Source organism: Lampris incognitus, chromosome 11 (genome assembly GCF_029633865.1).
Source record: "Lampris incognitus isolate fLamInc1 chromosome 11, fLamInc1.hap2, whole genome shotgun sequence".
Classification (NCBI taxonomy): domain Eukaryota; kingdom Metazoa; phylum Chordata; class Actinopteri; order Lampriformes; family Lampridae; genus Lampris; species Lampris incognitus.
The window spans coordinates 39,046,719-39,072,724 of NC_079221.1; the positions used below are offsets into that span (position 1 = coordinate 39,046,719).

Genomic DNA, 26,006 nt, shown 5'->3' on the forward strand with positions numbered 1-26,006 from the left:
CACCCATGGAGTGTGTGCAAAGAAAGAAACAATATGAGTTAATAAATGAAAATTATTACCTTGCGTGCAATATAGCGAAACACAGAATACATAGAAAGGCAAAAGGTGGGTGCAGGTCTGTTGTTCTGACTTCACATCTGATCTGGAGCTGCGTTGTGGGGGAAAGAGTTGCTCCTCTCCTTCATGCTCTCTCATCTGCCAGCTACATCAAGATATCACTGGATGAGGACAGCACTATCGAAAACCCAGAAATAGAGTGTCCCGTATGCAACAGTTATAACTCGAGAGAGAGAGAGAGAGAGAGAGAGAGAGAGAGAGAGAGAGAGAGAGAGAGAGAGAGAGAGAGAGAGAGAGAGAGAGAACGAACGAGAACGCTAGAGACATCACAGAATGATGTACTCCAGCAGTACTAGACATCTCACTAGATGCTGAGCTGAAAACCTTGATCTTTTTTCGGTACATCAGCACTGGGTCTGTCATCATCAGAATTCTAAGGATTTACCCGGAATTGTAGATCATGATATGCCAATGTGCTGGAGGAAAAGTTGCCATGAACCACAACACAAATACAATGAAACGAAAAAGAAAAAAAATCTTGGTCCAAACAGTTTTTGCAGGGGTGAAGGAAAACTTTTTGAAGATGATCTGTAGTGTTGGAGCCTGGCAGGTAATATGACGTATGACAGGGCTTCCGGGATCCACTGCTACATCTTTCCACGAGCAGTGAGGAGCAACCACGCGTTCAAGGCAACTGCTGCGACAGACGTGGCTCCACAATCACCAGCAAATAAAACGTATTTTGAGAGCACCTTCTTTCCAGAGAATTAACTTTACCTTTCATTCTACTTCGCAAACATATCTTAGTGATTTTTCATCAGACAATACTTTAATTTTACTGCCAAACATTGGGCAAAAAAAAAAAAAAACAAAAAAAAAACATTTTGTTTGGGAAAAACAGACTTTTTGGCCAGCAAATTTTTTTTACATTTTTCCTTTTAGTAGTTGCATGGAGAATGTAGTGAAAACATATGTTTAAAATTAAATAAACCGCCTGAGAAATTGAGATATAGCGATAACACCGTTTCAACAGTACACCCCAAAATAGAGCCAAATTAGTGAATGAATATTCTAATTAGATGCCTAATTAAATGGGGTATGTTTGCCAGTGGTGATGTACGTGGCTTTCCTTGTCAGGATCAAATGCAGCAGTAAGAACGATTAATTTACTGACACAATACAATTTTCCACACCTGCAGCTCTGGCTCAAAGCAATTTACCACCCAGCTTCTTTGATTTCATTAGGTCCATTTTGTTCTGTATTTACCATTTACCAAGTCAGATTCTTAGGTTGTTTTTTTTTCTCGTTTTTTTTTCCCTCTTCTGCATAGATTTCACTGTAATATAAAATATTTCAGCAGACTGATATTAAAGCCAGTGGTTAAGTGCTATCAGATTTGACTGGTTAGATGAATGCCAAACCAAATACCAGACTGCATGCAGACAGAGAGAGCAAATGGGAGAAACTAAACAAACGTACACTTGCTTGACCTTTTTTTTCTGTCAAAAAACAATGTTTAATTTTATTAAACACATATTTATAGTAAGCTTATACAATAATAGCCATACAAAACCGGTCCTTTAAGTAACCACAACATTGCTATGAGTACAAAAAAGGTCTCAGAGGTTATTCATAACTTGCGGTCAAGGACACTTTAATTGGAAAGAAAAGTTTTCAGACAATGCTCTTGTCAGTTTCTAGTTGGTGATTGAATACTGGTGAACAATTCTTGGTGGAAAAAGAAAGATCTGCATTAAGATGAACTCATTCTTAACTACAAACTGTTGGGTGAAAGCTTTTTTTTTAGCAGCTGTGACATTTTGTATTAATTTTTCTCTTAAATGCTCCCAGTGTTTCTAAACTCTTTCGAATTGACACCACGCTTGTAAAAAATAAGGCAAGAAGCCAGTGTATTCAAGTGTTGTGTTGGGTCTCGGGCACAGTTAGATGATGACAATGATGATGATGATGATGATGATGGAGTTCGAGATAAAGAATAAGTCTAGATTGTAGACATTGTCATTTCAATATGCTCTTGATTTGTATGTAGTCGCTAAGTATGTACTTTGTTTATAATTCAACCTGACAGCATTTACTTGTTTCCTCGTTCTAATTTTCAAATAATGTTTTAACATTTGTTTAAAGATTAACAAGATTTATATCTATTTATCTCCCCTTACACCATCAGCTCACATTTTCCACGAGAAGGAAAACAAACCCACTGACTATCAATCATCCATTTATCTACAACAGGGAGCCAAGAGAAGTTTCAAAATAAAAACATAGCAAATAAAAATTTAAGGTAAAAAACGATCACTTAAATAAGAAAGCAAGAGGGAATAATACACTAAAAGAGATAAGAATAGAGAGATAACAAAGGACAAAATACAGCAAATATTTTGCTTATGGCATGCCTCTCAATCTTGACCAGGAGTCATTTGAGTGGGATTTGAAGAAGTGTATTCATTAATTCTTTTCTGTGGCATGGGACCAACAGCACATGCTATTGTGCAGTTTATTAGGGGATTTTTTTTTAATGCATCATTGCCAATGACCAATCCAGTCCACAGTCTGCATGGACAGAAGGTCGACTGGAAAAGCACAAGTTCAGGGAGATGCATATTTATCCTGGTCATCAAAGTCTTCAGACATGGGCTCAAACTCTGCCTTCAAATATGATGGGGAAGAATAAGTGCTTCTTCAAGCACTAGAAAATAATTGCTTTAAAATATCACTGGCCAAATTGCCTCAACCTCAATAGCCGGAATCTGTGCAGTTTAACTTCTGATTTCTTTTCAATGCTCTGCTGGATCTGGTAGGTGTCTTCAATGGCTTATTTAACTCAGGTGGGTTTATGACAGGGATACTCATCTTTGCTTGCCATGCCCATACACATATCCACCACTGTTGGCAATTTTCCCTGTTTCCTGCCAGGAAAATGTTGCTAGGATAATTTGTAAATATCATCCAGTATATGATGCCAACATGCCCGGGGGTCTTCTGGCATTCCTGAATGACATAATCATTGCACTGTGCCCAAATGTCCCATTCTCTTACAGCGTAGCCTTCTTCCTTTTTTATTTATTTTTTTGCCAGTGCCTGCTAGTCTGGGCAGACAGATCAGTATCATCAGCTAACACCAGCTATCATACCTGTCCTACTGAGTATCTACACACATATGGGGTGGCGGTCGTGGTGGCAGTGGGCCGGGGTGGGTGGTTCGCCTCTCTTCTCACGTTTTCACTGCTGGCAGTACCAGTTCCCCTCCTCTGAGGATGCTGAGGAAGGGTGGGGGGCTCGTCCGGTGTAGACAGCAGGACAAAACAGAAGAGAGGTAAGCGATGACAGGAGGCTTAGCCAGACGCTGCAGTCGGTTGATCCGTCATATGTAGTACTCCTTCATATTGTCTCTGACAGAGTTGTGGAGGTGTAGCTCGGCCCGGTAGGCCATCTCTAGGTCATGTCTGTGCTCCTTCTCCTTGGAGCCAGCATTACTCCGGGCCTGCCGCTGCAGGTAGAAGAAGAGGCTTATCGCTGCCAGTACACACAGCGTAATGAAGACCACTGCTGTGACTACACCTGAGGAAGAGCCAGGGAAGACAGCAAAAGTGTGTTGATACAAGACCCGAAGCCACTGTAATGTTGTGGGAGTACAACCATGTACAGAAAGTGCAATGAGTACCGACACTTGTAGCAGTCTTGTTACATGCTGTGTCTCTGTATGAAACTTGTGTGTGAAATTAGTTGGTGAAAAAAAACCCCAAAAAACAAAGACTATTCATGTCACAGTTGTTATATATTCATATAATAAAAAAATGTTACCACAGCCACTTCTCTCACAAATGTTAGCTATCCAGATCCAGACATTGACTTTGAATATGCATATGCACTCAAGTGACTATGAAATAATGCTTGATAGTGAAAAAACACATGGATTTACTGCCCTGCAGAGTGTATTTGGGAGAGCTATTTGGTGTTTGCTTTTCCCCCTTCAATGATTCATCCATTATTTCTAAAGAATACAATCATATCTGACAGCTGAATTTACAAGATCTTTTACTTTACAGTGCAAATAACTTTCCTCCAATCATTACTTAGGAAGCCTCTCTCCAGTGGTAGACATGCCTAAATAGTGGCATGTTATCCTGTTTTGGCAGAGACACATCATTCCAACAAAATGTTGGAGAAGAGAGCAGGAGGTAGAGATAACCGGGGCTCATTTCACAGGAGACTGACTTTGGCAATTGAGCACTTTAACAACTCCGGATCGTAAAACTCACCTGCAATTACGGCCGAGTTGCTTTGTGAAGCATTTCTTAATGGCTCCTTGCCTCTTTCCACTGTCTCTGGATGATCCCACAGCAGATCATTGGGAAATGGTGAAGGGTTACATAACAAAACAAAATTGGGATGGAGAGATTGATGACAAACACAGCAAACGAACAAAACGAAACAGACATTTAGCTTCATGTTTGCAATTTGGGAGTTCCAAAATACCAAAATCAGTTTTAGGGGAAAACATTATGTTCTCTAGAATATTACTAAATTGCAACTTGTGAGCTTAAAAATCACTTTTTGGACCATTGGAACAAATGCTTTTCAAAACAAATAAATGGAGTATGTTGATGTAAAAGAAATAAAGATGAAATAGCAAAGTGAGGATAAAATCTTGCTGATACATGTCTGACACTGTATTGTAGCAACTCAAGAGAAGAAAAAAGGAAATTGATACTTTTTTTTCTTTTTATTAAAACATAAACATTTGTTTTGGTATGGCTTATTGTCCCTAGGTATGAATGTGTGTGTGTGTGTGTGTGTGTGTGTGTGTGTGTGTGTGTGTGTGTGTGTGTGTGTGTGTGTGTGTGTGTGTGTGGGCCCTGTGATGGCCTGGCAGCCTGTCCAGGGTGTCTCCCCGCCTGCCGCCCAATGACTGCTGGGATAGGCTCCAGCATCCCCGCGACCCGAGAGCAGGATAAACGGTTTGGATAATGGATGGATGGATGGATGAATTTGTTTTAATTTTATAGGGCAAATTCCCTATAACCTGACATGTTACAGACATATTTGCTGTTCTGCCCTTTTTCAAGCCAGTTGTTGTGTTATGTGGCAGCTTTTATGCACCCAAACCTCGAAGCTGTTAGAAGTGTAAAATGGTTTTCCTTTCTAAAAAGGTGCTTATTGGTCTCTTCAGTAAGACTGCTTAGCCGGTGTTTCTTTAGTATATCTGATTGGCCTTTAACAATACTGCAGTATGGCAGGAAACACTAACTGTAAACAAAAACAAAAAAAACTCCATTGTCTTTAGAAATCAGACTTCATTTAGAGCTGCAGACATACATATATAAAGAAGAAAACATCTGCTTGAGTCGTGGCTTATATAAAGATAATCAACTACTACTTTTGGCTGCTCCCATTAGGGGTCACCACAGTGGATCATCTGTTTCCATTTCTTCATGTCCTCTGCATCTTCCTCTGTCCTCCCTCACCACATCCATGAACCTCCTCTTTGGCCTTCCTCTTTACCTCTTCCCTGGCAGCTCCATATTCAGCATCCTTCTCCCAATATACCCAGCATCTCTCCTCCACATATGTCCAAACCATCTCAATCTTGCCTCTCTTGCTTTGTCTCCAAACCGTCCAACCTGAGCTGTCCCAAAAATACACTCATTCCTAATCCTGCCCTTCTTCGTCAATCGCAATGAAAATCTTATATAAAGATAATGCCAAATATAAATACTCAAAGCTTGATCCATCTGAGTATACAACAACAGGTATAAAGGTTCCTCACACCACTTTCTCTTCCAATTTAAGCACATTTCTAAAACTATCTATCCCACTTTGCACCATACTCTTCAGGTTTCCTTTCACTCATCATTATTTGGTGTTGACATATATTTACAGTTAGTGACATCCTCGACTTAGAAAAATAGCTACATATAAACAAAATAGCCAATGACAGCCAACCAAGTTCAACAAAACAGAAATTTAAAAGTCTGATTTCACATATGTAGACTGTTTTATATGGTATATGGACTACGTACCTGCTGCTTTTGAGTCTGCGAGTGCACCGCAGTTTGACTCAACTAACTGACCGCGGACACTGACCAATGAGCTTCCTTGATTCAACAGCGCGGCCTTCAACGGAGCCACGTGATTGAACTGGACTGACGAAAGGCAGCCGATGAAACCTCTGAAACCTGCTTGTCTCACTTCCTCATCGAAAACATCAGTTCCTGCAGAAAAAAAAGAAACCGCAAGAAAGAGAGAGAGAGCAAGTGCGAGAGAGAGAGAGAGAATTTTCACCAGGGCTCACCTCTTTCAGCATTATTACTGGAAATGAAAACTGCACGAAATATAACAAATTAGCCGTAGCTGTATTGGCAGTTTATGAATCTCATTTGAATTTCAAAGCGCTCGCACAATCCAACCTCTTATTGCTACAGGGAGATGCACAGCCTCCCTCTGCTGCGGCTCCTGACACGGGTCAGTCCCAGTTGACCCAATGGGCCAGTCTCCCATATTGCGAAAGAAGTGTATGCAAATAAAATAAGGCCTTGACTTTACATTTATTTAAATTTTTCTCTTTATTTGCTTTTAATCATGGTGGAGATTCTCAGTGTGAGACAAAGGAATAAGAATATTCATTGGGATAAATGTTGTATGATGTTATTTTGAGAAGCAGAAATGGCAAGCCCAAAGAACATGGAAATGAACAGATAGAACTGTGTGTGTGTGCGTGTGTGTGCGTGTGTGTGTGCATCAGCATGTGTCTGGTTATCTCCTGTGTGGTATCGTAGCATGTTGTTTGTGTTTCCTTGTGTGATGGAATCGAGGAAGCAAAAGGGTCAGACTCAGCAGCATGTCATTTTCTAGAATCTTTCATCTAATTGGTATGAAATTTATAATAACCGTCATTTTCCCTGTGGAGGTAATTTAGAAGGAGTAACCCCCCCTGAAGCTCGCACCGCAGATCATCACCACCATGTTTGTGTGAGGTATTTTTTTTATTTATTTTTTTTGGGTCCCAGCATTCATTTTAGCTTAATAAATCCCTAGGAGACATAACCCGGCCAAGACGGTAGATGTCTCTTCCTTTGATCCTTTGGAGAGCACATTGTAGGCAACACAGTGCGTTGTGTTGTGTTGTGTTGTGTTGTGTTGTGTTGTGTTGTGTTGTTCTGCTGAAGTCAGATGAGTACACTGCTTACTGGATGTGGTGTATAGATAGAGCGGGCGTATTAGGCTGCCTATAGGGAATGCAAGCACAATGGGTCCTATAAAATAGCCCCGATTTAAGAAACATATGAGGTCTAGAACAAAAACATATGAGGTGTAGAACAAATTCTTCTTATTTTTGATTTTTTAATGAGTTTGAGTGCAGCCCAAGAGGCAGAAATTTCATCCTAGGCCATTGGTGGCTACTCTAGAGGAGACCCTTTTAGTAAACAACAAGCTCTGTATATCTCCTATTGACCGGGGTCCACGTCTTCTGCTTGCAGAAGGGATCTGAATACATTCATCCTTGAGTTCATATTTGTCCAACCAGAAGACACCTCGGCGCAAGTGTATTTTATAAAAATACACTCCTTTGAAATGCAAATTGTGTTGTCAATTAGCATAGATTTGCTCATTCCCTAAGCTACCGTGAGTGTGTGTTCAACAAATGAGACATGATTAACTTAAAAGTTTCATTTAGCTTCTGATTATTGGGTAAAGTGATAATGTTGATTGCGGCACTCCAGGTCTTTACAGTGTGGCTGAAACAGAGCCTGATTAGAAGATTTGCAGCAATAGCCAAGCGAGAGGGTTTTTAATAGCCCTCCACCCACCTGCCGGTACCTTTACAGCAGATATACCACAGGGTACAAGGAAGATATTGGACAAATGTATTGCCTTGGAAATCGAAATTGTGTTTTATGATAAGTAAGGTCATTTGCCTGCCCCTTTCCCCGGCTCATGCTGAATTGTAATAATTTACAAAAGGGGCTTTGTTATCAAAGCCGTACAACCGTGCCCCTGTTATGTTTCCACCTTTAAGTGTGAAAAACCTTGGGAGCAGCTAGATGACATTTCATCATTTTGAAGAGCATCCCCCAAGATGTCCTTTTCATTCCTCTCAGGGCCTCACCTGTGACTTTGCCCAAAGTCAGCGATTTGATTGAGATTAACTCCGCGTCAGATGACAAGCTGTACCTGAGGTCCATGTCCTTGTCAATCTGGATGAATGAGAGGGTAAAAACATACTGGTAAAAGGCTGTGAAGAACATTTTCAGATGCATTATGCCTGACTGGTCAGACTGTTAGTTTACTAACTTGTATTGTAATAAATTAGGCTGGGCTGTTTTGACATTTCAGGCATGACTCATTTTTTTTGCCCTATCAATAAACTAGAAAAAGCCTACACCATATCCCCTTTATCTTTCCCCTTTTGAATAGGTAGCTGATTGTGAAATCTTATCACAAATAAACTCCTGTACATTCGATTTCAGCTTTTATTCACATTGCTCATATGGCATTTAATAATTTTCCTTCCCATCCAATCACAAAAATAGTGCTCACCAGTACGTAAAGATCTTTTGCTTCTCGGTGGATTCTGATACGATGAAGGCGTCCGTCTGACAAGCTAATGGGGGTAGGGCTGAACACATCTGGCTGTCTGTCCACGTGAAGGCAATACCAGATCTGCAGACTCCCTGAAAACATCAAGCACAGATGGTTTCACAATAATGTTTCATAATCAAGGCTTTGACACCACCTGTACACTACAGTAGCACAGTTTCAGGGCCATTTAGATTTCAAATCCATTTCTATCTGTCTGTCTGTCTATGTATGTATGTATGTATGTATGTATGTATGTATGTATGTATGTATGTATGTATGTATGTATGTATGTATGTATGTATGTATGTATGTATGTATGTATCTACAATCAGGAAATGTCAATCAAAAGTGCTTGATTCCAAAACAACCACATAGCCAGTAATGGCCTTGGGTGGCACTGGCCCACCCAGCCAAATTTGATCAAAATAAATTTTCTTACAAAAAAATATGTAAGTAAAGACATAAATATAAATTTGATTTATTGTTTTGTGTGTGTTTAATTTGTCTTCTGATTAAAACGAAACTGCTGAAACAAGTTGCAGGAAGCCTCTGGAACGTAACTGGTTGCTATGGTTTCAACTGGCAGACACTCTGGGCTGCCTTCAGCCAGCTAGCTAACTGGCTTTTCAGATGATGTAAGTCCACTCAGCCCAGTTCTTCACACTCATTAGCCCACAAGACGATTAGGCCGGCCGCTTGCTCCCCGGCGCCTGAGCTCTCTCCCGATCAGCCTGATGTGAGTTTACCCGCCGATTTATCAACAATTGATGAACCACCTTCACAGCCAAATCTGGAGTTATTTCACTGCACTGTCAAGAATGGAAAATCAAGGTGCTTCTCATCAAAGTGGTATGGACAGTTTTCATGGCTGGAATACAGCGTAAATAAGGGTGTGCTTTTCTGTAAAATGTGCAGACATTTCCCCAGCAGAGCTGACGGCCCATTGGTGAGAGAGGGATTTGTGGACTGGAAGCACCTACGCCAGGCATGCGAAAAGTGCCAGATGAGCAAGCCCCATTCCATTTCATTGGACAAGTTTCAAAGCTACAGGACCAACAAAACTGAAGGCTGGGGAAATGTATCAAATCAAATTAACTACGATGGTGTAGACCAGGGGTGGGCAAGCTTATCCAGAAAGGGCTGGTGTGGGTGCAGGTCTTTGTTCCAACCAAGCAGTTCCACACTTGTGTTTCCTTATCAAGTTCCTCAGAAAAGACTCTACTGGTTGAATAGTGGGATCAGTTGTGTAACTGCTTGGTTGGAACAAAAACCTGCACCCACACCAGCCCTTTCTGGATAAGACTGCCCACCTCTGATCGAGAGGAATTGGTACCATCTCTAAAAGTCCGTTTGAATATTGTTCTGTTTTATGCCAAGCAGGACATCCCCCCTAAGTGGACACAGGGGAAATGCAGATGCTGTCAATAAAGGAATCTTTATAGAACTGTTCAAGCTCATGCGCAAATATGATCCACAGATCCAAAATCATCATCAACAGCTGCCCAAAAACAGAACTTTGATGAGCCTAGATGTTCAAAATGGGCTGCTGGAGTCAGCAGCCTCCTTGCTGTTGCACAAAAACAAAGCAGAAGCAGAAGCACCAGGTACCTATTATGCCTTTATGGCATACAAATATAAGGATGAGTCAAAGCATAAACTCGTGACTGTTTGCGTATATTTACACAGGGAAAATAAAAGAATGGGCAATCGAGTTCATGGACACCAGTGGCATGAGCACAAGTGGTATTTCAGTGAAGATATTACAGGCAATTGAACCACTGCAACTTGACCCATCTCTATGTGTTGGCTTTAATTTCAATGGGGCATCCGTTATGTCAGGAAACAAGGGAGGTGTGTACGTGATTCTAAAATGAATTTTACCTCAAGCCGTGTATGTCCACTGTAAATCTCGCAGTCTGAATGTGGTACTCTGTGCAGCATTGAATGTATCTGGGCACGTTAGCACATTTTTTGATACACCGAACAATATACAGTTTCATGACAGGCAGCAGGACACACGTAATGTTTGTGAAAGCGCAAAAAGAGCTCCATCCAGGGCGCCTGTGCTTGGAACTTGAGCGATCCATAGACACGCACTGGGACTCCAAATCCAGAGCAGTGAGCAAAAAAACTAATGTCACTCCATGTAATATTAGAGGTACTTGCTGATTCAACAAAGGTTGAGGCGCAGTCCCTGCTCTAACAAATACAAACAAAAAAGTTCATATTTTTACTCGTCACATTTGGGAAATTATTTAAGACAAGTGATTTTGCCACATGAGGTTTACAAAGCCCAACATTGTCAGTCTCTGAGTGCATCGTTCTACCTGAAGGACTAAACGAGAGCTTTGCTTGGTTTGGAGACAATTCAGAATGAGATACTGAACAAGTGAGGACGCTAATAGAAGAGATGATGCAGAAAACTAAAATCACGAGCTGGGACAGAACAGCTGGGACCAGAGGAAGAAGGCTCCTGGCAAGGCTAGCGGGATATGTGGTCACAACTAGTTTGGGGAAAGCAACAAGTGTGAGAAATGATGATGACCTAAGACACATCTGGAACGATATCCTTGGCAGACAGCAGACAGAGCTGGACAATCATTTTCTCCCACAGTCCAAGACATTTGCACAGATGGAGTCTCTGGAGAGCCCATGCGATCACTATCACATCTCGGTTGAGGATGCTGAATTGACAGAATTCAGCTGCATCAGAAAGTAGCTAGTGGGCTGGAATTTCCATTCCTCATGAAAGTATTGGATATTTGTGTTCCTGACATTCTTCCAAACCTCAACAAACTACTTCGAGTCATAATTACCTTTCCCTTGACTTGTTTTAGTGTTGAGAGACTGTTCTCCGCTCCAGGTCGGCTTAAAACGGACCTCAGTGCATCCACTGGTTTAGACTGAAGAGGTCGCTTAGATGAGTGATGAAGCATATCTGTCAATAAATGTTGTATCCAGATAAACTGATTCAACTTTCTTTGAGAGTTAGATACAACAAGCATTGGGTGCTGCCCCCTTGGTAGGCTTTCGGGAAGTTGGACAATCAGAAGAAAGTTTTAGGGAGGTGGGCCATCAAGAGAAAATGGCCTAAACCGCCCATTTCAGACAGAGGATGAACTGAGGGCCTCAAAAGGGCCAGTATAAGATAAATAATGTTTTGGGTTTTTTTTAACTGTGAGTCATGCAAAGCTACTCTAGTGGAGCCCCAGAATAAAAATATAGAGCTGAAATGAGCATGATATGGTCATTTTAACACCTTCTTTGCTTTTTGTCTTTATGTTTAGTTGCCACTTTGTGCAATAAAATGCTTTAAGTAACAGGCCATGCTGCTGGTTCTACCTGAGCAAATATATTTCAGCCTGAATAGGATATAATAGACATATTTTTTTCTATACTGTTGTGTACAGCCTATATAGACCGAGCTCTGTTGGTTGAGCATGTTGTATATGTGTTCTACTGTTATTGCCTTATAATGCACAATGATGCTGTTTGTCGTTTTTTGTTTGGTTTTTTTCTACTTCAAAGTTTTTATAAGTCTTGTTTTTCTGGGAAAGATGGCCCACCCACCTTTGTACTGTACCAAAATACAATTTCTGCCTATGCCACTGCTACAAATCTAATCAAGCCTTAAAAGTGTTTAGGTTTAAGTTAAAGAACTTGCATTGTAAATGTATCTACATTACTTTTTTTCACTGTTAAATCCATACCGTTCTTAGCAAGGATGACAGCGATGTACTGCTGGCTGAAGGTGCTGACAGTTAGCAGCATGGCGGGGCTCTGGAGGGTGAGGAAGCTGAAAGCGATGCTCTCTCTGGCCCTGCTCCTCTCTCTGGACACAGTGGAGGCCTGGGAGCTTCTGTTCTGCATGACGGAGAATGGCTCCTGGAAGGTGTAGGTCACTGAGGACTCTCTGTCAAAGGACACAGACACCTCTGCTCACACACACACACACACACACACACACACACACACACACACACACACACACACACACACACACACACACACACACACACACACACACACAGAGGGAAAGACAGGATTTTGCATCAGTGTGACATGCCAATTTAAGATAACCTGAATTGCTCTAACATGTATTCCTATCATCTAAATCCTATATGTCATGTGAGAATTTTTCAGTTGGTCATGTGGAAATATCTGGCTCCACAATAAGTTTCTGAATGTGGATGAGAGTTTATTCTTCCTAGACAGTCCAGAGGCAGTATAGCAGCCACAGTTTGATATCTGCTTCCACTCTGTTTGATCAGGTCCTCAAATTGAGACCAACCCATGGTATGGAATATAAATTATCTAGAGAGAGTGAATGTCAGAGCAAGACCTACCATTTAGACAATAAATATTCCCTGCTCTCAGCCGAAGTCATTCCTTTCTGTAGACAAAATTGTTTTAGTGCTACATGTGCACATTTTCCAAGTGAGAATTGCTGTGTTGTTTATAACTATTTCTCATCTATTATGCGTTATTGGGAGAAGAGTGCAAGAGCAAGCAGAAAGAGTTGCTGTTCATCACTACCAGCTGTTTTCGGCTTCCACCTTCCACTTCGTGAGGTTTGGCTTCGTGAGATTGATAAGTGCTGTTTATTCTCTATTATTGACTGTTCTGCAGTTACAGATAGGTTGTCTCTACTAGGGAGACATTTCTGTGAGTTAGAGCATCTTCTTTCAGCTAGGACTACGCTAGACCTGATGGGCGCTCCAGATAGCCTTAGCCCCGGGCCTGACAGCAGACCTGCTATTGTTAGCACTAGCTCATCCTCGTCTGCACATGCGGTGGAGTTTGTCTCTGTTTACCGGGGTGGGTAGGCCTTGCAAGAGAAAGCCACTGGTCTTGTGGCCTGTTCTGCAGTCACCTTTCCCGACTACAAACTGGGTTTCGACCCACACCAGCCCTGTTGGTAGTCCTACTGGCCAGCGTACCTCTCCTGCTCCTGTCGACAGAGTAAAGCAGCGCATGCTAGTGATATGAGACTCCACTACCCAGAATGTCGGATTAGCTTCACTAGCCTTGATTAACCATTTACCTGGGGCTAGAGTCTCCGATGTAGAGGATAATCTTAGGATGCTGGCATCAGGACGGTCGAGTTGGCCAGAAAGATGTGTTGGCATCGATTAAATGTCTCTGGTCCCTTACCCATGAGGGGTAATGTCACCTCAATGAACTGCTGGCTGGCTGATTGCTGTAATGAATAGGGATTTGACTTTGTTGATAACTGGCCTTCTTTCAGGGGCAGCCCTTACCTGCTGAAAGTGGACGGCATTCACCCCACTAGGGATGGCACCACTCTTTTGTCGAGCAATGTAGATAGCTGTCTATGTGTAGTTTGACACTAGGAACTTGTCATTCAGCAGGTTGCAGGTGATTATAGAGTCTGCTAGTTTTAAACCTAGTGTGGACGTGGAGTCAACTATTCTAGTTAATATGTTAATCAGGAAAATTATCATAGTATAGATTCACACTGACAGCTTGGTCTACAACATTGAGACTGTCTCCATGCCCCGCTGTATTGCTCCCAAGCTCTTCTTTCCTAAATGTGTGAATCACAATAATATAATAATAATTCCTACCACTGGTGGTGGTGAAATGTGCAATGAAACGACCTAATAATCTACAGAATGAAACAACTAATCGTATCAAAAGTGTGACCAAACATTGTTCAAAGCGTAGGCCTCCAAAATTGTCAATTAACAGATCAAAAGTTCTGCCTACTACTGATCACTTCAACAAGATGCTTAAATGTGGTTTCATAAATATCAGATCACTGTCTACCAAAGCCTTACTAATAAATGATCTGATTCTTGATCGTAGTTTTGATATGATTAGGTTATGTGAACCATGGCTGAAGCCAAATGTTTTCCTTCCCATAAATGAAGCGTCCTCACCTGACTATGCCCATGTAGTCTGGGCAAATAAACACGGTGGGGGTGTCACCTTAATATTTAAGTAGATTTTCATTTTAACTTCTAAACTTGAATCTAAATTCCAATCTTTCGGATCAATCTCATCACAAGTACATCTCCCTCAGCCACGAACAGACTCTGCTCAGTCTAGGGTGTGATTCTCCATTGACCTCTTGGCCCTTACTATTTCTCGAAGAATTTGGAGAATTTGTCTCAGGTCTTGTTACTCATTCTGATGAGATTCTAATTCTTGGCAATTTCAATATTCATCTGAATAAGGTTGGGTTCTGATTCAACCTCAGATCTTCTGCTGCTGGACCTCAGTGCAGCCTTTGACACCATTGATCACTGTATACTATTAAACAGAATAAATTGTAATTTTGATGTCTCTGGCTTAGATTTCTCTTGGCTCAAGTCCTACTTATCTGGACGAACACATTGTGTGTGTGATAATAATCTACTACAACTACTACTTTCGGCTGTTACATCGAAATTCTCTGATGTTAAAGATGGCGTATGTCAAGGCTCGGTTCTTTTCCCTCTACTTTTCGCTCTTTATATTTAACCTCTTGGCCAAATTATATCCAGTCATGAAAGAAATTGCTATGCAGATGATACTCAGCTGTGTGTTACAATTTTACAATGTTACAATTTCATTTAGCAGACACTTTTATCCAAAGTGACGTACATCTGAGAGTTAATACAATACACCCAAGGTTCTAGTCAGGAGAAAACAATGCATGTAAGTGCCAAAAAACTAGGCTCAAGTCCGATAAGACATAAGTGCCAACAGGCAGTGCACAAAGGTGGTGCATAGAAGCGTTTTGTTTTGTTGTTTGTGTGTGTGTGTGTGTGTGTGTGTGTTTATTAGCTTCATCTTAAAGACGAAGAGGGATTCAGTGGATTGAATGGAGTTTGGCAACTCATTCCACCACCGGGGAACAACAGAAGAGAAGAGTCTGGCTAGTGACTTAGGGCCCCGTTGTGGCAGAAGTGCCAGGCACCTTTGATTGGCAGAGCATAATGAGCGGGACCGAGTTTAGACCTGAATGAGGGAGTTCAGGTAGGCGGAAGCTATTTTAGTTGCTGTTTTGTAAACAAGCATCAATGTTTTGAATTTGATGCAGGGAGCTACTGGGATTCAGTGCAGGAATATGAACAGTGGAATGACATGTGCTGTTTTGGGTTGGTTTAAGACCAGAAGTGCCGCCATGTTCTGAATCATTTACAAAGGTTTGAAAGTGCATGCAGGGAGACCTGACAGTAAGGAGGTGCAGTAGTCAATGTGTGATATTACAAAAGCCTGTACGAGGAGTTGTGCTGCATGCTCAGATAGGTAGGGTCGAATTTTCCTGATGTTGTATAGGGAAAATCGGCATGACCAAGCAATTGAGGTCATGTGAACCTTAAAGGTTATTTGGTCATCAATCATGACACCCAGGTTTCAGGCAGACTTTGTGGGCATGAGTTGGGTTGATCAGAGCTGTATATTGATTGTTGTTGTAAGGATGGACTGGCTGGGATGACAAGGGGCTCAGTCTTAGATAGGTTAAGTTGAAGGTGGCATTCTTTCATCCATGCAGAGATATCAGCAAGGCATGATGATATCTGTGCTGAGACTGTGAGGTCATCAGGCAGGAATGATAAGAAGAGCTGGGTATCGTCAGCATGGCATTGGTATGAGAAACCTTGGGAGCGGATGATTGCACCAAGTGAGGTGTTGTATATTGAGAAGAGAAGGGGACCAAGAGCTGACCCTTGAGGCACCCCCGTGGATTAGCCATTGGGTTTGGACACTTCTCCCCTCTGAGATACTCTAAAAGAGCTCCCTGAGAGGTAGGATATGAAGGATATGAACTAGCAGAGGGCATATCTTGAGATACCAAGCTTAGTGAGTGTGTAGAGGAGGATTTGGTGGTTAACCATGTCAAAGGCAGCTGACAGATATAGTAGCAATAAAGCTGAGGACTGACCAGCAGCACTAGCCAAACGCAGTGATTCCATTACTGACAGGACTGCCGTCTCGATAGAGTGACCCTGCTTAAAGCCAGACTGATTCAGATCCTACAGATTGTTCTCAAAAAGGAATTCAGAGACTTGGTTAAAGACTGTGTGCTCAAATATTTTTGATAGAAAGGGTAGAAGTGAAACCGGTCTGTAGTTTTCAACCTGGGCTGGGTTAAGTGTAGGTTTTTTGAGCAGCAGGGTGACCCAAGCTTGCTTAAATGCAGTGGGGAACACACCCATTGTAAGGGAGGAGTTGACGATGTGTGCGACTGCGGGGTTAAGTGCAGGGGAAATGGTCTGTAGGAGGTTGGATGGTATCGGTTCCAGTGGACAGGTAGTGGGACGAGAGTCTAGCAGAAGCTTGGAGATTTCCTCCTCAGTCAAGGGAGAGAGTGAAGTGAATGAGGCACTGTTAGCTGGCAGCATCAGAAAGAGTTGGACTGGCTCAGAGAACTGGTTACTGATGGCAGAGAACTTATCAGTAAAGTAGGAGGCGAACATGTCAGGAGTGAGCAGAGTGGAGGTCAGAGGAGGAGGCAGAGTGAGGAGAGAGTTAAAAGCAGAAAACGTTTTTCGAGCGTCAGTGGTGCCACAGATCTTGTTCTAATAATACGTGGTCTTAGCTGTTTTTAAGCTGGAGCAGAATGATGCTACGAAACACCAATAGTCACTGAGGTCAGTGGACTCTGGTTTTATGCCATTTTCTCTCTGCCACTCTGAGCCCTGCCCTTTGCTCTCTGACGATCTCATTGAGCCATGGACTGGGGGGGGGGGGTTACGAGCAGGTTTGGATGCTAGAGGGCAGAAATTATTAAGAGAGGTGACTAATGAGGAATAGTGTCTGCAGCCTCGTTGACAGGGAGTGAAGAGAGTTCATTATGGGGAGGCATGGAAGCCAAGACCTCATTGGAAATCTGGGTCGGTGTAAGGGACCGGATGTTTCAGTGGAAGGAGACCATTTGTGGAGGAACATGATGATGTTCCAGTAAGGAGGCCATGAATTGAATGAAGAAGTTCTCTGATAGATGTAGAGCGGTGACAGTCAGATTTGCTGTGGAAGCAGTTCCGAGTCAAAATCAGATCAAGAGTATTACCCACATTGTGTGTGGGAGGGGTGGGGACCTCTCTGAGGCCAAAGGAGGACAGAAGAGACAGGAGGTCAGTCGCTTGGGATTTGTAGTAAGGATATTAATGTCTCCCATGACAATCAGGGGTGTGTCATCATCAGGAATGGAGAGTAACATGTCTTGTTTGACTACAAAGTTCCTCAGTTGAAACCCTGGTGGGCAGTATATGACAACCACAAATAGCTCAATAGGAGCAGTAACCATGATTGCATGATATTCAAAGGAGGAGTTGTTATTTACCGGAGAAAGCTTAGTGAATTTCTGGTCTTTGGAAATGAGAACACCCATACCGTCCCCACGCCCAACAGAACGGGGTGTGTGTGAGAAAGCGAGTCAACAGAGAGTGTGGCTGGTGTGGCAGTATTTTCTGGACATATCCAGGTTTCAGTCAGGGCCAGTACCTGAATGTCTGATAGATTAGTAAATGCCGGATAAATTCTGTTTTATTTACAGCAAATTGGCAATTCCATAAGCCAAAAGTAAAGGAAGAGTGAGTTGAGGTTCTCAGGGTTGCATTGTCTGTGACGGATGCAATTTTTTTTTTTTTTTTTTTTTTTTGGATAACCTTGTATGACGGTTGTATGACAGGGATGTCTTTGTAGCATATGGTGGGTGAGGCAGGCAACGAGAGAAAATAGTAGAAAAGGGAATAGCCAGTCAGTGTCCTTGCTCGGTAGACTCACACATGTAGACTCGCAGGTCTTTACCCAATTCGGTCTTAACACAATGAGGGCTGACACACAAGAGCTGATGCTTCCACTTACGCTACAGTGCAGCTGTGTATTTAAATGCAGGAAGTACCACAGCTGAACCCACCCCCATCTGATTTCCACAACAAAGGAAGCAATAGAGGGTGCGAAGCGCGTCAGCTATAGCTCAGAGAGTGATACTAGCAAGTGCTCAGCCCAACAAAGCCTGATATTGGCCTAAATCCAAATCAAAACTCAAAACAAGTATCAAATCACTTACCAACTGACAGCAATCTCCTATGTTCAAGATCAGAGCTTGTTCTGCTGGGTTTAGATCAATCTCTCTTATAAGCTTTTAGTGAAAATCCCACCCCCATCTGATTTTCAAAGCAAAGGAAGCAAGAGGGTGCGACCTGCATCAGTTGACCCACCTATCGAAGCTCAGAGAGTGAAGTAGCAAGTGCTCAGCCCAACAAAGCCAGATAATGGCCTAAATCTGTGTCTATAGGGCTGGTGATCATACTCAAATGATTAATTTAGAGGCGTGCTTGGCTGCTGTGAAATATTGGATGTCACTAATTTTCCTGCTTTTAAATTCAGATAAAACCGAGATGCTGGTCATTGGCCCTGCTAGACACACACACCAATTTGATCAAATAACAATAACAATCGACAACTCTGTGATTTAAAAAAGTGTGGCATCCAAAAATCTTGATGTGAAGTTTGATTCCAGCCTTTACTTTGATAAGCAAATTAAATAAATCACTAAGGCTGCCTTTTTCCACTTAAATAGCATAGCTAAAATTTGGTCTTTCCTGTCCATAACTGATGCAGAGACGCTAATACATGCATTCGTTTCATCCAGGCTTGATTACTGTAATGTTCTGTTTTCAGGTCTGTCACATTCTAGTACTAAAAGTCTTCAGATGGCTCAAATTGCTGCAGGTAGAATCCTAACTAAAGCTAGAAAATTTGACCACATTACACCAATTCTTGCCTCCCTTCATTGGCTTCCTATCCATGTTAGATCGAGATTTCAAGGTGCTTCTGCTGACTTATAAAATCCTAAATGGGCTTGCCCCATCATACCTGTCTGATCTCCTTAAACTGTTTATTCCATCTCAAGCTCTCTGCTCTCATAATACAGGGCTCCTGTGTGTACCCAAAGTTAAAAAGAAGTCAGCTGGTGGCAGGGCCTTTTCCTGTCGAGCCCCATTCTTGAGGAATAACCTGCCTGCTGCTGTTAGACAATCAGAGTCTGTTGAGTCCTTTAAATCCAAACATCTTTTTGCTTTAACCTTCAATTAGTTGCCTTTAAATTGAGTGCTTCACAACCTGTACTGCATGGCGGGTCGGTTTCTGTCTCAATGAATTTACCAACCACTTTTCTGCTGACGAGATTATAAAGAATAGATTATTGACTATTGCAAACTGTTCTCTTCTCTCACATGTCTTTTCTCTCCCTCTGAATGATGTCTTCTCCTTTCTCTTTTTCTGTGTGTGTGAATGGTGTGATGTGAGTCTCTCTTGTGTGCATGTGTGGTCTGTCCTTCTGTCCAGTCTGCATAATGATGGTGGTCGCGTGGCTCAGATCCTAGTCTGTTCCAGTGGCATCTGGACACTGTTCGGCATCCTCCATGTCATATTCTTCATATATCTTATAATTCCAGTATAATTCTGTTATCTTTTTTTCAATGTTGTATTCTGTAAATTATGTACACACGACATCCATTGCATTTCTGTCCATTTTGGGAGAGAGATCCCTCTGCTGTTGCTCTCCCCGAGGTTTCTTCCTATTTCTTCTCCCTGTTAAAGGGTTTTTTTGGGAGTCGTTCCTTATCTGATGCGAGGGTCTAAGGACAGGATGCTGTGTTGCTGTAAAGCCCACCGAGGCAAATTTGTAATGTGTGATAACATGACATTCTCAAAGTTTGACGGGGAAGACTTGAAGGCTAAGATCAGGGTTAGGATCATTCCTTTGTAAATTGACTCAGTGAAGGGCAGGGATTCTTAAATTTTTCACAGAGAAATGCTTTTGTTGACTCTGAGTAAATGCAGAGAAAGCATTAGAAATGAGATGAAGGGCTTTTCTTTCAGGAGTGCATTGTCTTGCTTAATGTAACATATGATCGTGATGACATAAGTTTGGACACAGACGTTTTCTGTCAAAAACATAGTCATACAAAAGTAATTAATTCATGATGATTATGTTATCATGAATCATTAAAGATCCAGGCCCCAATGCTTTTCACAGTGACCACATACTGATGCACGTGAAATGTGCAAATAAAGAATGTTACACAACTTATGACTCATAACACATTTCAATATTGCCCTTATGCTTGAAAACAATAAAAAATATAAATAGACTGTGTCCAACATCCAAATAAAATATCCAAATAAAAACACAACTTCATTTCAGCTCATCACATACAATCATTCCACATATCAAGATATGGATAAATTAATTAAAATCTGAATAGTTCACAGAAGAATTCTTTCACTAATATCTAACAGGATGTTTGTATGACCTTATATGGGCTCAGTATATATTTATATACAAGATTAGAATATTTTCTTAATTTGGTGGAAAAAAATATTTAATGATCCATCTAGATTTTGGAAAGGGATTAAATTTGCCTCATCAGGTCTGAATGTATGCACAAGTTTTCCAGACTATCAAAACTGTAATCAAAATAAAATGAAGGCTGAAGACATTATTGTGGACAGTATGATAATAATTATGTATAATATAATAATTATGTACAATGTAACTATATAAATAATTACTTATTTTCTAAAGTCAAAGAAAGTTGAATAAGTTCACGTAGATATACAACGTTGTATCCAGATGAACTGATTCAACCTTCTTTGATTTTCTTGCCTGGATTCAAGACAATATTTTCTAAAGGTTATATTTTTGATACAAATAATGATAGGAAAGGAAATTCTGATATGATAAATCCTGCTCTATGTTGGCACAACCTTTTATATTTGAGCCTATCTTTAGTGATTCACAAAGCCCTGATAAGCCTAAACTGAAAACATACCTGCTGTTTCAGATAAAACACATCATTAGTTTTTACAGATAACTGCAGAAATGACCGCCAAGCCTATTGCTTCTATTTTTGTTCTAAGTCTAACTTCCAACTTCATCCCTGTATGAAAAAAAAAAATATTGGTTCTCCCTTCATTAAAAGGGTGGAAATCAAGCAGATGTAAGCAATTACCATTCTATTTCTAGAATATCTTGTCTCATACAAAGTCGCTGAATCTCTTGTTAATGTCCAATTAAAACAATTCTCATTTGATGATAATATTTGATAATAATATTGTTATTTTGGATCTGTGGCTCTTTCAAACCCAGCCACTAAGGATGCACAAGCAAGTGAATTCTTAGTGCCGGTCGCAAGCCTGGATAAATGGGTAGGGTTGCATTAGGAAGGGATTCCAGCATAAAACCTTTGCCAAATCAAATATGCGGATCATAAATCACTGCTGAAAACTATGCCATTGCTGGGTAAAGGAGAAAGAGAGAGGGATGGCATGTACAGAGGCAGTGGGAGAGGAGGAAGGGTAGGAGTGTGGAGGTGAGAGTCAACTTTGAATGTTGGTACTATGACTGGTAAAGGGAGATAGCTGGCTGCTATGATGGAGAGAAGGAAGTTAGTTATACTATGTGTGCAAGAGACCAGGTGGAAGGTTGAGAAGAGCCTGGAGAGGTGGAGGTATGCACTGGAGAAAAGTGGAATGCAAGTCAGTAGGAGCAAGATGGAATAAATATGTGTGAATGAGTGGGAGGACAGCAGAATGGTGAGGATGCAAGGAGTAGAGGTGATGAAGGTGGATGAGTTTAAATACTTGGGGTCAACTGTTGAAAGTAATGGGAATGCAGAAAGAGGTAAAGAAGAGAGTGCAGGCAAGTTGGAATGGATGGAGAAGAGAGTCAGTAGGGATTTGCGACAGAAGGGGCCAGCAAGAGTTAAAGGGAAGGTTTACAAGATGGTAGTGAGACCAGCTATGCTGTATGGTTTGGAGATTGTGGCACTGATGAAACGACAAGAGGTGGAGCTGGAGGTGGCAGAGTTGAATATCATAAGATTTTTATAGGGAGTGATGAAAAACGACAGTATTAGGAATGAGTATATTGGAGGGACAGCCCAGGTTGGACAGTTTGGAGACAAAGCAAGAGAGGCAAGATTGAAATAGTCTGGACATCTGTGGAGGAGAGATGCTGGATATATTGGAAGAAGAATGAGGAAAAGAGGAAGGCCAAAGAGAGGTTTATGGATGTGGTGGGGGGCATGCAGGTGGCTGGCATGATAGAGGAAGATGCTGAGGACAGTAAGAGATGGAAACGGATGATCCACTGTGGCGACCCCTAACGGGAGCAGCCTTAATTAGTACTAGTAGATTCTTATTGTGGTTCTGTCTGGCTTCACATCTGGTCACAAGAACATGTAAATGTGACTATATCGTAAGTAGTGACATCACTTCTTCCTTGGATAGAAAACAATGTTGTACAGCAAAATGTTCTAGCCTTTCAAGTATTTGATTTCATAGACCATGAGCTATTCCTACAAAGACTTAAGTTGCATGAGTTTCAGAGAAAAGGGGATGCAATTAGTTGGCAGACTACAGAGAGAACACAATGTGTCTCCACCCCCCATTCCCCGTACATTAAGCTTTTTAAGCATAGATAAAGGTGTTCCTCAAGGATCTATTTTAGCTCCTATTTAATTGTCCATCTTTATAAATAATTTACTTTTAAGTGTGCCCCCCTCTTTCAATCAAGCCACACATCTGCAAGTGGTATGTTAGACTCCATGCACCGCATTGTTACAATTAAAGAATTGACTCCAAAATGCAAAAAGACCAAATGAATAAATTTTAGTTGATCCTGCTCTAAACTACTTGATAATTCTATCATTCTGACTTCAGAAGATATTCCTATACACAGACTTTCTTCTTGAGAGTTTGGCTTTCTGAAAAGATGGCTTTTAGTGTATATTTATAAACTTGGGTGAAAAAGCTTAGGCCTAAATTAGGTTGTCATTTTCACTTGGAGTTTTTTTTTTCTTTCAAATCCAGGAAGACTGGTGCAGAGCACTTTTCTCTCTTTGTTGGAATTTGAGTCATTTACCAGCATGGACTCTATACGTATCCTGCTGGTTTATGCTTTGTTAAAGGGGCATGTTTACATTCTCATATTGTTTTACATATGAATCTCTAGGATGTTCTTCCCTGTATCAAATGAAAAAGTTTAAACTTTTTTTGTATCTGGTTAAATGGCCTTTTAAGGAAAACTATTTCAGTCCATTTTCTTCTTATGTCTGATGTCACTATCACCCTTCATTCTCAAGTGGATACTTTTAAATGTGCCTGTGGTGTATAATGAATTTGGTGATACTGCTTTCTCATTTAATACTTTTGAGAATGGAATGAGCTGCAGAATACCTCTGAACTGTAAGTACCATTGCCTTTGCAAGCTTTTAAAATGTCTCTTACTGACTACTTTGAAGGAGGCCTGCCACTGTTTGATTTAATCTAACCTTATGCTTTTTACTCCATAATGTGTCCTTCTCATTGAATTTATACCACTAACAGGGGTCTGCACAGGCCTCTTTACTTTTTGTTGTGCTGCAGAATGCAGCAACATTACATTATGGAGCCCAGCATGCTCATCTGTACTACCTGCAAATACTGAGGAAAAAAAAACAAACTGCGCCACCAACTTCTATTGCCTGGGTTGTGTGAACTGTGGGCTGGCCTGCCCCAGGGAGAACTCTAACCTATAATATCTCACCCTGACATAGCTTTTTCTGTATATTGTAGTAGTTACATGCATTAGGCCTGTTGAATGGATGTGAAGAATGTTTTTTTTCTAATTAAACTTTGATTTATTGCCATCGTCTTGACCAGGGCTTCATGAAAGATGAGACATTGTATGTCAATGTACGTATGTGTTACTTTGGATATATGTGTTGGTTTGGATATATGTGTTAGTTTGGATATATGTGTTACTTTGGATATATGTGTTGGTTTGGATATATGTGTTAGTTTGGATATACACTCACCGGCCACTTTATTAGGCACACCTGTCCAACTGCTCGTTAACGCAAATTTCTAATCAGCCAATCACATGGCAGCAACTCAATGCATTTAGGCATGTAGACATGGTCAAGACAATCTGCTGCAGTTCAAACCGAGCATCAGAATGGGGAAGAAAGCTGATTCAAGTGACTTTGAACGTGGCATGGTTGTTGGTGCCAGACGGGCTGGTCTGAGTATTTCAGAAACTGCTGATCTACTGGGATTTTCACGCACAACCATCTCTAGGGTTTACAGAGAATGGTCCGAAAAAGAGAAAATATCCAGTGAGCGGCAGTTCTGTGGGCGAAAATGCCTTGTTGATGCCAGAGGTCAGAGGAGAATGGCCAGACTGGTTCGAGCTGATAGAAAGGCAACAGTAACTCAAATAACCACTCATTACAACCGAAGTATGCAGAAGAGCATCTCTGAACTCACAACACGTCAAACCTTGAGGCAGATGGGCTACAGCAGCAGAAGACCACACCGGGTGCCACTCCTGTCAGCTAAGAACACGAAACTGAGGCAACAATTCGCACAGGCTCACCAAAATTGGACAATAGAAGATTGGAAAAACGTTGCCTGGTCTGATGAGTCTCGATTTCTGCTGCGACATTCGGATGGTAGGGTCAGAATTTGGCGTCAACAACATGAAAGCATGGATCCATCCTGCCTTGTATCAACGGTTCAGGCTGGTGGTGGTGGTGTAATGGTGTGGGGGATATTTTCTTGGCACACTTTGGGCCCCTTAGTACCAATTGAGCATCGTGTCAACGCCACAGCCTACCTGAGTATTGTTGCTGACCATGTCCATCCCTTTATGACCATGTGTATATCCAAACCAACACATACACTCACTGGCCACTTTATTAGGTACACCTTGCTAGTACCGGGTTGGACTCCCTTTTGCCTTCAGAACTGCCTTAATCCTTCGTGGCATAGATTCAACAAGGTACTGGAAACATTCCTCAGAGAGTTTGGTCCATATTGACATGATAGCATCACGCAGTTGCTACAGATTTGTCGGCTGCACATCCATGATGCGAATCTCCCGGTCCACCACATCCCAAAGGTCCTCTATTGGATTGAGATCTGGTGACTGTGGAGGCCATTTGAGTACAGTGAACTCATTGTCATGTTCAAGAAACCAGTCTGAGATGATTCGAGCTTTATGACATGGCGCGTTATCCTGCTGGAAGTAGCCATCAGAAGATGGGAACACTGTGGTCATAAAGGGATGGACATGGTCAGCAACAATACTCAGGTAGGCTGTGGCGTTGACACGATGCTCAATTGGTACTAAGGGGCCCAAAGTGTGCCAAGAAAATATCCCCCACACCATTACACCACCACCACCAGCCTGAACCGTTGATACAAGGCAGGATGGATCCATGCTTTCATGTTGTTGACGCCAAATTCTGACCCTACCATCCGAATGTCGCAGCAGAAATCGAGACTCATCAGACCAGGCAACGTTTTTCCAATCTTCTATTGTCCAATTTTGGTGAGCCTG

The 26,006-nt window shown here is 41.6% G+C and overlaps 1 protein-coding gene across 2 annotated transcripts in view; it reads right to left on the bottom strand.

Annotated features, from left to right (window-relative positions):
- Nucleotides 1-3,440: 3,440 nt before the first annotated feature.
- LOC130121239 (contactin-associated protein-like 5) overlaps nt 3,441-26,006 on the bottom strand; it is a 99,753-nt gene continuing 77,187 nt past the window's right edge. The window contains exons 17-23 of one of the 2 annotated variants that reach the window (XM_056290118.1): nt 12,370-12,594; nt 8,618-8,751; nt 8,187-8,274; nt 6,100-6,291; nt 5,183-5,192; nt 4,339-4,415; nt 3,441-3,637 (exon numbers count right to left, since the gene is read on the bottom strand). In XM_056290118.1, coding sequence (XP_056146093.1) covers nt 3,441-3,637; nt 4,339-4,415; nt 5,183-5,192; nt 6,100-6,291; nt 8,187-8,274; nt 8,618-8,751; nt 12,370-12,594 — 923 coding nt within the window. Of the gene's footprint in view, nt 3,638-4,338; nt 4,416-5,182; nt 5,193-6,095; nt 6,292-8,186; nt 8,275-8,617; nt 8,752-12,369; nt 12,595-26,006 lie in introns of both variants that reach the window. The other variant, XM_056290119.1, reaches the window with a different exon arrangement.